This window comes from Phascolarctos cinereus, unplaced genomic scaffold (genome assembly GCF_003287225.1).
Source record: "Phascolarctos cinereus isolate Bilbo 61053 unplaced genomic scaffold, phaCin_HiC Scaffold_726;HRSCAF=1367, whole genome shotgun sequence".
Classification (NCBI taxonomy): domain Eukaryota; kingdom Metazoa; phylum Chordata; class Mammalia; order Diprotodontia; family Phascolarctidae; genus Phascolarctos; species Phascolarctos cinereus.
The window spans coordinates 299,855,438-299,869,089 of NW_027556098.1; the positions used below are offsets into that span (position 1 = coordinate 299,855,438).

Consider the following 13,652-nt stretch of genomic DNA (forward strand, 5'->3'; position numbering starts at 1 on the left):
ACTTACTTTTTCTACTGTAAATGCATTTGGGTCCTGAAAATTTCGAACTGTGGACTGAGGTCCAGAAAATGTGATGTTTTTCCTTTGAGATTCACTGAAACATATGAAAAACACTTGTACTGAGTGAGTCTGGTTAACATCTTTCTAAAAACTTTAACAGAGTAACAATAAATTATTATTTTTGTTATTATTATTACTCTGATACCTCATTGTAGCTTTTCATGGGTATGGCAAAAAAACAAAACCAAAAACAAACCCCCCCCCAAAAACCACAAGATCAGAGATGTCCCTAGAAGGGTTTTCAGAGAAGGGATCCAAGGACAGATTGACAGTATGTCATATGAAGAACAGCCTAGCTGACCAGAGGAAAGGCCTATCTATTCACCAGGATGATCACAGGACAATGAATATTTTGGTCACAACGATTCTCAAAGACCATCTTCTAACTTATAAAAGGACTGCAATCTGCACTGGTAGAGGAAGAACACTCACAGCAATGAAACCATGTATTTCAGAAGCATGTTACAAAGAAATTACAGGAAAAAACACTAATCTACACTTGTCTTCACTGGCATTAGCCTAAGACCATGCACGAATGGGTTTAGGATCACAGAATTTAGAGCTGGAAGGGACCTTAGAAAGAGAGTATTAAACCAACACCATTATTTTACAGATGTGGAAAAAATACTGAGACATGAAATGAGTGGTCCGAGGTCCACAGATTTATTATGAAGCAGAATAGGTTTCGAATGTAGGTAATATCAATTTCAAGGCCATCCACTACAACATACTGCTTCCTCAAATGAGGAAGACTGAAGTGGTAGATATAGGGTAATATATCTTTTGAAGTATCACAAATATGGAATAAAACTCTAGAAGCAGACTCTGCATAAGCTGATAAAGCAGTATGTCAATGCAGTCCTCAGGCCTGTTTGTATCCTATCTAATACAGAACATAACAAATGTTTATTAAGTGTCTGCTACCTGTAAAGTGCTAAGTTTACACAACCTTTAGCTTAAAAAAAATTGTGCTTGTCCTCAAGGAGCTTATAGTCTAATATAATGTTGAAATATAAAGGTCCAGTACCTACAGAAATGGTCATGACAGAGCAGGATTTAGAGATTCTAAAATATGCCTTTACCAAGGTGGGCTGTGTATCTGCCAAAGCCAGCAGGAAAACCTGAAGGCTTAGAACAGGCCTGTACAACATGTGGCCCGCCAAAAATTGACAGTTGCCACTGCACATTCTCCTGTTTGTCACTTGACCCATGGCAACCAACCATCATCAGTCTGTGTCTGGTCTAACCTATCTGTGGCCTGAAGAAGTTTACAAGTCATGCAGGTCTGATTTAGAAAATATGTCTGTGTCTGTTAAAGTATCCATTCACATAAAACCCAAATTCAAACATTAAGGTGGAAATGTGGCAAAAGAAAGTCCCTGTGTAGTATATTTTTATAAGCTACCTTTTTCCTACCATCAAAACTCTCTAAATATTACTACAGGCAGTGACATAAAAGATGCTTATTTTAAAGTTGACGAAAGAGATAATCAAGATTCACTGACGTGGAGAGATGGGGCCAAGATGGGGGAGAAAAGGCTAACCTTACACACCTCCCAAATTCTCCTCCAAACAAATATAGCAACTCAAAAATGAATTCTGGAGTGGCAAAGCCAACAAAAGCATGGGGTAAAACAATATTCTAGCCCAAGACAACTTAGAAGGTTGGCAGGAAAGATCTATCTCACTGGGGTAAGACAAGAAACACGTTAGAAGCAGAGAGATACACACAGAGTAAAGGTAAAAGTCTGGAGCAGAATATATTATGCTTCAGCTGAAATAAAAAAAGAAGGGATAGCAATCCTGATCTCAGACAAAGCAAAAGCTAAAAGAGGTAAGGAAGGAAACTACATCCTGCTAAAAGGTTACCATAGACAACAAAGTGGTTGGTATCAATAAGAAATATATATGCACCAAGTGGTATTAGTGGCCAAATTCTTAGAGAAGTTAAGTGAGTTACAGGAAGAAACAGAAAGCATAACTATACTAGTAGGGGACCTCAACCTCCCCCTCTCAGAACCAGATAAATCTAACCACAAAATAAATATGAAGTTAAGGAGGTGAACAGAATTTCAGAAAAGTTAGATATGATAGATTTCTAGAGAAAACTGAATAGATAGAAATATATCTTTTTCTCAGTAGTACATGGCACCTACACAAAAAATTGACCATGTAGTAGGGCATAAAAGCCTCACAATCCAATGCGGAAAGGTAGAAATATTAAATGCATCCTTTTCAGATCATGATGCAATAAAAATTCCATATAATAAAGGGCCATGGAAAGATAGACTAAAAATTATTGGAAACTAAATGATCTAATCCTAAAGAATGAGTGGGTCAAACAACAAATCATAGAAACAACCAATAATTTTATCAAAGAAAATGACAGTAATGAGACAACATTCCAAAACTTATGAGATGCAGCCAAAGGAGTTCAGGAAAATTTTATATCTCTAAATGTTTACAAAAATAAAATAGGGAAAGAGGAGATCAATGAATTGGGCAAGCAACAAAAAAAGCTAGAAAAAGAACAAATTTAATACTCCCCAATTAAATACCAAATTAGAAATTCTGAAAATATGGGGCAATTAGGTGGCACTGTGGATAGAGGACCAGTCCTGGAGGCAGGAGGAACTGAGTTCAAATACGGCCTCAGACCAGATACTTGACACTTACTAGCTGTGTGAACCTGGGCAAGTCACTTAACCCCAACTGCCTCAGCAAAAACAAAAACAAAACAAAAAGAAATCCTGAAAATCAAAGGAGAGACTAATAAAATTGACATTAAGAAAACTACTGAACTAATAAATAAAACTAAGAGCTAGTTTTATGAAAACAACAACAACAAAACCAAAACAATAAAAACAGATAAACCTTTGGTTAATTTGATTAAAAAAAAAAAAAGAAGAAAACCAAATTACCAGTATCAAAAATGAAAAGGGTGAATTCACCACCAATGAAGAGGAAATTAAAACATAATTAGGAGCTATTTTGTCCAACTGTATGCTAATAAATCTGACAATCTAAGTGAAATGGATGAATACCTACAAAGTATATATAAACTGCCAAGATTAATAGAAAAGGAAATAAAATACTTAAATAACCCCATTTTAGAAAAAGAAATTCAACAAGTCATCAATGAACTACGTAAGAAAAAATCTCCAGGGCCAGTTGGATTTACAAGTGTATCCTACCAAACATTTAAAGAACAATTAATTCTATATACACTCTTTGGAAAAATAAGCAAAGAAGTAGTCCAACAAATTCTTTTTATGACACAAATATAGGGCTAATACATAAACCAGGAAGAGCTAAAACAGAGAAAGGAAATTATAGACCAATTTTCCCAATGAATACTGATGCAAAAATTTTAAATATTAGCAAAGAGATTACAGCAATATATCAACAGGATAATACACTATGACCAGGTGGGATTTGTACCAGGAATGTAGGGGTGGTTCAATATTAGGAAAACTATCAGCATAATTGACTATATCAATAACAAAAACAATAGAAATAATGATTATGTCAATAGATGCAGAAAAAGCTTTTTGACAAAATACAGCACCCATTCCTTTTAAAAACACTAGAAAGCATAGGAATGACTGGAGCTTTCCTTAAAATGCTAAGTAGAATCTATCTAAAACCATCAGCAAGCATTATATGTAATGGGGATAGTCTAGCTGGGGAAGGCTACAAAGCCTTCCCAATTAGATTGGGATGAAACAAGCATACCCATTATTACCACTATTATTCAATATTGTACCAGAAATGTTAGCTTTAGCAATAAGAAAAGAAAAAGAAATTAAAGGAATTAGAGTAGGTAATGAGGAAGCAAACTATCACTCTTTGCAGATGACATGACAGCATACTTATAGAATCTACTAAAAAACTACCTGAAATAATTAACAATTTTAGCAAAGTTGCAGGATATAAAACAAACCCACTTAAATCATCAGCATTTCTATGTAACACTAACAAAGCCTAGCAGCAAGAGATAGAAAGAAAAATTACGTTTAAAATAACTGTAGACAATATAAAACATTTGGGAATCTACCTGCCAAGACAAAACCAGGAACTATATGAACTCAATTACAAAACACTGTTCACACAAATAAAGTCAGATCTAAGTAAGTGGAAAAATATCAATTGCTCAAGAGCAGGCTGAGCTAATATAATAAAAATGACAATTCTACCTAAACTAATTTACTTATTCAATGCCATACCAATCAAACTACCAAAAAATTAATTTATAGAGCTAGAAAAAATAATAACAAAATTCATTTGGAAGAAGAAAAGGTCAATATCGAAGGAATTAATGAAAAAAATGCAAAGGAAGGTAGACTAGCTGTAGCAAATCTAAAACTATATTATAGAGTGGCAATCATCAATACAATTCAGGCCCTCAATTAAAGCCCTATTCCACCAGTTCTAGCAGGTCCTATTAAGCCCTAAAACTAATTTAAGTGAAGGGCTGGTGAAACAATGTATGTCACCAGTTAAGCTTGGAGAGACTCATCAACAAAGGGATTTTAACCATTGATGAATATTTCTTTTTAGTCATAGAATTTCATCAGGATGCTTTCTGTTCTACTGGCAGTAGTACCCAACGGGATAGGACCATGGATCCTCAGCCCTAAACACTCAAACGTGATATATTTATCATTGTCTTTCAAATAAATAGGCCTACGAAGTTGATCCAGTCCTCCTACTATATTGAGAATACAATTATCTTGGCATAATGTCTCATTTTTATTTCAGGTATAAGTGCCTCATGTCAAAATAAAAGAAGAAAAACAAAAGCTACCTTTTTCGTCTTCCAGGAGACATTAAGCTAGAATGAATTTTTCGTTCTTGAGGTACAGGAACTACAATATGTAAAGAATCTGTAGCTAGGAAAAAAATACAAAGAACCCCATTCAATACTGCTGAAAGTTATTAAAAATCTAGTAAGTTGAAAAATATAAAAATTTGAGCTTCAAGTATAAATGACACTATACATATATGAAGTGTTATTTTTAAGTTTGATTACCTTAAATATTAAGGGATTCTCTTCTGTCAGAAAGACAGAAATGTAGGAAAGAAAAATGTTGAGTTTTAGATAGGACAAAAGTATGTAGGGAGATTTACAAGTGAATCGACATATTTTAAACCAATTTTCTTCATCTCAAATTGGACTTAGGTTTTCTTTACCCAGGGTTCTCCTTAATTATAAGCTCTGCTCCTCTCTCCTTTTTTCCATACTCTGTATTAAGTGGCATTTTTTTTAATTAAGGAAAGAACTAAAATAAATCGTTTCACTTATAGAATTCCAAGGAAAGATTATCAATCATTCTTACTACAGGGAAGCCATAATACAGTTTTAGCTATCCAGAAAACTGAAGATGTGTTATTTTGGATAGTACACCTGCATAATTGATGCTACCTAATTGTACTCATTTATATCTTCTTCTCTGCCCAACAGCTCTTTGAGAAAAGTTATACATATTTTTTTATGGACAGGTTGCTTTCAATTCTGTCTTCATATAGTCAAGAGAAAAACCATAAATCTGCCCTATGATAAGCACCAAGAAGTAACTTTTAACAACAATTTAGTATTTTTATATATAGGATAATGATATTAGAGCTGTATCAATGATAGGAAATAAAATATTGAAACTCACTAGTAATGTTGTCAGGAGGTTGTGAAACAAAAGCAGAATTTGTTCTAAACTGGGCTGTATTTTGACTCATTGGTCTGATGACTTGTGTAGCTGCCAAAGGAGCAGAAGTATATTGTCCTGTCTGGTAAGGCAGAGATGAGAGTTCTGAGCTGATGGGAACTGCCTGAGATGCAAACTTTCGCTGTCGTTTCATTTCTGCAATTCCACTTCTTGTACGTGCTAAAAAGATGAACATTTAAAAAACATAAATGGTTGCACACAAAGAATAATCCTAAAACTTAATAAAAACAATGGCTCAGAAAATGTAAAAAACATGTATTATCTGGCACACTGGATCTGAAGTTATGGGGAAAAAGCACTTTTGTTTACGTGTTTTATGTTGTGACACAGAGACAAGAAAATGTAATTCTACCCTGTGTGTAGTTTAGGTTTCTACTATAACCTTTTTTTTTCATATTAACTCCAATCAAATCTTTCTTACATTATGAGGATTCAATTAAAATCAGTAAAATCAGTAAATCAAATAAAATCAGTAAATAATTATCAACTGTATTCAGTGTGGGTGAGATATAAAGTTCAGGCAACATACTGTCCCCACCACTAAAGGTCCAGCAGAATAATGTCATACATACACAAAAACTAACACAAAATATTACATAATTTTTATCAGAGATGTCCAAGAAGGCTGGAGTGAAGAGATGAATACTGACTAAGGATATTAGTCAACAGAGAAGAGTGTGTTATATGAGTTTTGCTTTAAAGGATAGAAATTCAACAGGCAGAAGGAAAGGGAGGGCATTCTAGACATATGGAAACATCATGAGCCCAAAGGCACAGAAGTTGCTGAGTGAACGGTACCTACAGGGAATTCCGAGCAGTTTTCTTTTATTAGAGGGCAGTATAAGATAAAGCTGTAGAAGTAAACCAGTACTGATTTAAGGAGATCCTTGAGTGCCAGGAAAAAGAGTTTCCACTTTACTCAATGGGCAAACGGGAGAAGTCAATGAAGGAGTTTAAGCAAAAGGATAACATGACTAGTTCTACCCATAAGGAAGGTAAGTCTAGAAGCAATGTCAAAGATAATTAGTTCAGGCATACAGTAAATAAGAGCTTGTATAAAGATGTTAGCAGTGGGAGGAGTGTCATGTTGTAAACCTCACAGGATTTAGAAACTTTTGATTTAAATTTAAAAAAAACTTTAACTTAAAATAACAAAAAATAAAGAGCAATTCCATCTACCCAGTAGAATATCAAAAGTGAATTATATAAGAAACCATGACTCTACATTTCACACTGCTTGCTTATTTAGAAACTTAAGATATTTAAAGGTATGGGAGAGGGAAGAATTAAACCTTACTTCACTTACAGTAAATATGGCAAGCAGGAAACAAATATCAAAATATGTATATGTGTGTGTCTGTATATATACATATTTAACATGTTAAATTATATCAAATTCAAAATATTTTATCCATTTTCCTTAATCTGGCTTACTATCCACGGATAGAAGGTCTGTAGTGAAAAGAATGACCACATAATCAGTCATAATTAAGAGTGCTCTGCTCAGCACTGGTTTGAACTTACTGTAAAAGCAGAATACGAACCTCTCTGATTAGCAGCAAACCCTGGGGAACTCTGCATGCTCCTACCAAATACAATGAAGTGGTTATCAAAAAATACTTAGCAAGTGTTCCATGTATACATGACATTTTGGTTTATGTACAGTTAAACTTGAAGTAAAGATCTGGCCAAAAAGTAACTACATCTGTCTCCTGCATACCCTGTGGGGCAGGGAAATGTGGTGGAATGCATAAAATAAGTTTTAAATTTAAAAATGAAGGCAGGTAAGGTACAACTGGATCACTTACAGCTTAGATTTACTTTAGGATTTCTAAAAAAGTGTCATGTGTAAAACAAATATTTGTAAATAAATTCCTTCCATTATACCATGCTATTCTTTGATGTCTTTGTGAGGGTGAAGAGGAGCAAGTAGTGGGCATGGGAGAAGTGTGTCAGGGGTTTGTGATGGAAATGTTGGGTACTAGATGTATGACTCTTTAGGGCTTAGTTTCATCTATGGTCTACAGATTTAGGATACTTGTACGATGGACCCTTATAGAACTGTTACAAGGAAAGTACTTTATACATCTTAAAATGTTACAAAAATATGACTTATTAAGAAGGGATGCTGCTCAAATGAACTGAAATTTTCATGATTTACAAATGAGATAATTGTAGCATCCACACATAAAAGCTAAGTCTTTGCCTATTTTATCAAACAAATAAGAGCTGAAATGAACAAAGCCAAAGTGACCTGTATTTTGCAAGGTGGATATAAAAGACCAACCAGTTAGCAAATTCAACCTATCCTACCCTAAGGGGTTTTTCCTACAATTCTGTGTGATTTGAAACATGTCATGCACTATAAAGTCATATCCTGTTTGATTAGAAGCTTGCTGTTAAGATATAATAGGAATATTTCTTTAGCTGAAACTGAGTATTCCTTTTAGTCTTGATATCAGCCAGACCGCCATACATAGGGCTCCCCACTCATTGTGACTTAGGAAAAGGTGGGTATTTTGATCTCTGAAGCCAGGTATACAGTACACAGTAACTTCGCAGAAAGGGTAGGCAAGATACGTAGCCACATTTGAAACTACAGGGAGGAAGTACCCATTTATAAAAGTTCTAGGAATGGCCCAGGTATAAACATAAATGATCTCCATAGATAGTTCCCTGTTGGGCTCTGCAATCAAACAAGAAAGCACTGATTTGAAAGCTAATTTTGTCAGAATTGGCAACCTACTGAATTTACTTAGGTTTAGTACTCTAGGGATACAGTGTAGTAACTGAGTTTCGTGACATATAAGTCTCTTATTTACAAAAGAATAAAATACCAAAGGTTCCCATCGGCATGCGAAATATTTTCCCACAAAGGTGGCAAGATGATGCTAAAATTAAATCAAAGACTACTTGTTTAGTCTGTCAATCTCCCTTCTTCTGAGTTCAAAAAAAGGAAGGGTATGCTTGCATAGCAGAAGATGGGGAGTTAGGAGATATAATTTTGACTCCCACCTCCTAGGTCCATGGCTAAGTCTTTAATTCTTGATGCCTTGATTTCCTTATCTGTCAAAAGAGGGTGCTGTACTAGATTTAAGCTTCATTTTAGCTTTAAAAATTTTTATTAGATTATAAAACTGTATTTTTTAAACCAATAGTTTAGTGAAAGTCACTAAAATAAATATTTCTAAGTATTAGAACCCCAAATCCTCTCTTTGGTCAATTTTATACAAGCTACACTGCATGGGTCTTGTTAAAGATAAGACCAAAACCCGTTTTTGCTTTTGGAATTCTTAAGCACTCCATGATCCTATGTTTGTTACCTGATCTGAGAAAGTGTATGGTCTAATTTCTTCCAAAGAGATGACATCATTGCTGGGACATCATTTGTTGTTTCTAAAATATAGGAGAAACATTCCTCAATTAAGCCTCTAGCAGAAACTTCAACTTTCAGTTTGAATATAAACCCAGTTTTAAAATAAGTAAAGAAAATGTCTAGTTTCTGTCTTAATTTAATTGGAAGCTTCATATTACAGTTTAACTTTTTTTTGGCCAATGAAAGCAAAATAAAACAAGTTTTATTTAATGTATTTGAACTTTTTGCTTTCATGTTTAGAATCTGAACCCTGCCACCTCCCTCCAACCTCTCAAATTGCATAAACATTACAAAGCCATAATTCCAAGTAGCCATAATTTTGGAAATAATAATCTAACACTTTAAACAATTTCCTTGTGTCATTTGCTACCACTATCAATATTTGTGCACACTGAATTTATATGAAACTGAGTAAATTAACTTTCTAGCCATTGCTCTGCAATAAAATAAGTGAACTAGTATTAACTAAATCATAATAATTTTATTGACTGTCCCAGGCATATCTATTTTAGAGAGTTTTTTTGGTCCAGACCAGAAAATCACACCTAGCTTATATATAGTTTTTGAGAGTTGCTTGGAATACTAAGAAGTTCTGACCATGACCACACAGCTAGGATGCACTACAGGCAAGACTCAAACTTGGGTCTTTCTGACTCCAAGTCAGTCTTCTATCCATTATGTTATGTTGCCTCTCACAATCCCCTTTTGTCCAAACTGGTGAGCACTAAGAACCTAATTATGTGTGGGCTTGGGGAGAAAATAAATAGCTTCTGCCTTTAAAATTCAACCAGGAATAGGTAAGTCACAGGAAGCTTAGAAAAAGTACAGCTTTAACTTTGCTTTTAAGATGAAGTTAGAGAAAACTATGCAATACAAAATTTGGGATGAAAATCTTTTTAGAGTCAAGGCTAATTTAGAGGAGTAAATGTAATTTCTGTTTCTAATAGCAGTTATGCTCCTATTAGTATTATATTCCTATAGAAGTAGAATAGGATACTGAAGAAATAGGATATTAAATATACTTTTTAAAGAAGAGTTACAAACAACATTTACATCCTTCCATCCCCAAATTCCCAAGCCAAAGCAATTCCCATTTGATCACTATTTCTTTATATGTTCCTATAGCTCTTACTGATAAGGCAGTCTGGAAAACATGGGTTCAAGTCCTGATACTGGCATACTAGCTGTGTGATCAAGGGCAAGTTGTTTAACTTGCCAGTTCTCCAGATAACTTTCATGTGAAATTCCTTTGAAGGAACTGGGAATGTTTAAACCTGAAACTTTTTTCATTCATTCAAAATTCCTACCTTTTGCTTTCATAGCTACATATTCATTCAAAATTGTCGTCAAATTTTTTCCAAATAAAGACTGAAAAGGAAAAAGAGACTAGTTATTACCATTATTATGACATGGCAGCACTAATAATCTTCCATACTAGAACATTCACTCAGACTATTATATTAAAATGTAGGCATGTTGGCCAACTTCTGGGGGAAAAAACAAATAAAGGTTAAAGAATAACAAAATCCAACTGAATTTGAAGAGGAGGGAGAGTCCCCTAAAGGCCATTTTCTGACCAGGAGAGTCTGACCTGGAGTTAAGACTGGCAATTTATAGCCTGATAGCAAGACCTCTGCAGGAAGGCAGAGATCCAGACAAAACAATTACTCAAAAGCAAAACTGGTCCTTTGCCCACTTACTCTGGGTATTTTAAATTTATCTATAACTCCCAGGCAACTAAAGGTGACAATAAGAAAAGTGAGTGAGGGTTACTTGCACTATGCTCTGGTCTGGTCCTCCTCTTCATTTTTACCTCCTGGCTTCAAGACCCAAATAAAATCTTACCTTCATAAGAAGCTTTCTCCAATCTGTCTTAATTCTAGTGCCTTCCCTCTTTTGGTTATATGCTATTTATTCTGTATACAGTTTGTTTCTACACAGTGTCTTGCATATCTTTACCCCACCACTAGTTTGTGAGCTTATAGAGCACAGGAACTGTTTTATGCTTTTCTTTGTACTTTTAGTGCTTAGCAAAGTTCCTGGCACACAGTAGGTGTTTTGTAAAAGCTTACTGATAATAAATGTTAACTCAAATCATGGAAAGATCTAGGCTAGAAAATGACTTGGATATAAATGTTAAATGAAATTATTTCTGATAGACTATTACCATTTTTTTCTTTGACAATGACAAGTATATACAAAATAAATACAAAATGATTGGGGTGGGGCACAAGAAGTTGGGAGGGGAAACATCAGTAAAGGTCTCATGTAGAAAGTGGCATGTGAATTGAGCTTTGGGAAAAAAAAAACAAATCAAAAACAATTCCAAGAGGCAGAAGTGAGGAAGGAATGTGTTCTGGGCATGCATGGGAAAGAGGTAGGGAAAGGAATGGAAATGTGAAATTAATTGTGGTATGTGAGGAACAGGGAAAAAGTGAATTTGTCCAGTGGTGAGACTGAAGAGCCTGTATGTAATAAGACTAGAAAGGTAGATTCATGTTGTAAAGGGCTTTAAATGCTCCAAAGAGGCATTTATACTTTATCCTAGAAGCAAAGGGGTAACCATTGGTTCTTGTTCAAAAGGGGGTGACATGGTCAAACCTACACTTCAGCACAGCCATGCACAATCTGTGGCCTGAGGGCCTTAGCAGATGCATAGAGGATACACTGGCATAAGAAAAGATGAGGCAGACAGATCAATTATTAAGTTATTGCAATAGTATGGGACAGAAAAGATAAGGGTCTGAACTAAGGTGGTTTAGATGTGAATGGAAAGAAGGCTGTTGTAAGAAATATGGAATAAAGGGGCAGCGAGGCGGTGCAATGGATAGAGCATTGGCCCTGAAGTCAGGAGGACCTGAGTTCAAATCTGGCCTCAGACACATAACACTTAGTAGCTGTGTGACCCTGGGCAAGTCACTTAACCCCATTGCCTAGCAAAAACAAAACAAAACAAAAAAAAATAATAATTGTCTCAATGGTAACTGATAAAAGTCACTAAGAGATTTTAGAGAACAGGGGGTCCAGCCAGAGCCCTAGATGGGGTATACTCAGTTAAGGAGCAAGATACTGATCAATATTCAGCAAAAGAAACTGGTAGAAGAACCAGGAGACAGCAGTATTAAAAAAAAAAAAGACTCAGATAAAGTATCCAAAAAGAGAAGGGGGTTAAAATGTCAAATGCTATGTGATGATGTAGAGAGCCAGATTGCAAGGGGTTGAAAAGCTACAGGAGAGAAAATGGAGACAATGAATGCAGATGGCTTTTTCCAAATATAAGTCTGGCTGTGAAAGGAAAAGAAGCGTTATAAATGACAACTTGAGGAGATGGCAAAGAGAGGTTTTTTCCCCTTTGTTTCAGACACGTTTTTAGTCAGTAGAAAATGAACCACTACGTAGGAAGAAATATTGTGGAGGTCATAAGGCAGAGGAATGAAAGGGGGTGGGATCAAAATTACAAGTGGAGAGGTTGGCCTTGGTGAGAACGGCCAGATCTTGATCAGAGACTAGAATAAAGGAGGAGGTTTTCAGATATACAACAGAGAACAATTAACCTATTTCCTTTATAAAGTATGAGGTGAGGTTTTCTGCTGAAAGATGTGGTGGGAAGTTGAAGACTTGAAGAGAGGTTTCCAACAGCTGCTACTGAGACTAACAGAGAATTAATTAGAGAAGAATACGGTCTTGCTGTAGTAAGGACTCAGCTGAGATAAGATAACATGAATTTGTAGTAGAAGACTAAGTTGCCATGACTCCCATTAGCACTATTTGACAGTATTATGGGCATGCGTGGATGCAGATGGGGGTTATAATCCAGGTTTGGTATTATTTATGCAGAAGAGAAGACTAGTAATGTGGTAAAGGGTTATCAGGTAGATGACTGAATTGGCTAACTATAGAGTCAATTTTGAGGAAGGGAAGAAAGTAAAGCCAGAAGAGCATAAAGCTGGGAGGGTACCGAGAATTGGAGGGACTGAAAATCACAGTGAAGAGAAAAAGAGATGTAGGAGAATTAAAGGAGAAAGAGTTGGACTCATAGGAGGTTATGGAAGTAGAACACTTGTGGGTGATAAAAAATTTTAAAAGTAGGACTGTCCTTGTAAGTCGATGGGATAAAGGATTAGGTCATGGGGCAATTCCAAAGGACTCATGATGAAAAATGTTATTCACCTCCAGAAAAAGAACTAATGGAGTCTGAATGCAGATTGACGCATACTACTTTTCTATATTTTTATATTTTTTTTAATGGTTTTTCTTCCTTTGGGTTTGTCTTCTTTCACAATATGAGTAACACGATTAATATATTTTGCATGATTGAACATGTATAACCTAAAACAAATCGCTTATTGTCTCAGGGGAGGGGAAAATGGGAGGAAGAAGAGAGGAAATTGGGAACTCAAAATTAAAAAAAAAAGTTAAAAATTTTCTTTACGTGTAACTGGGGAAAAATTGTTATAAAAAAAAGAGGACTAGGTCATGGGAGTTAGAGAGAT

General features: G+C 35.2%; 1 protein-coding gene across 1 annotated transcript in view; it reads right to left on the reverse strand.

Annotated features, from left to right (window-relative positions):
- NPAT (nuclear protein, coactivator of histone transcription) overlaps nucleotides 1-13,652 on the reverse strand; it is a 45,193-nt gene that overhangs the window by 18,401 nt on the left and 13,140 nt on the right. Inside the window, 6 exon segments of the mRNA XM_020996103.1 lie at nucleotides 7-94; nucleotides 4,868-4,952; nucleotides 5,724-5,942; nucleotides 7,328-7,368; nucleotides 9,107-9,179; nucleotides 10,467-10,527. Coding sequence (XP_020851762.1) covers nucleotides 7-94; nucleotides 4,868-4,952; nucleotides 5,724-5,942; nucleotides 7,328-7,368; nucleotides 9,107-9,179; nucleotides 10,467-10,527 — 567 coding nt within the window.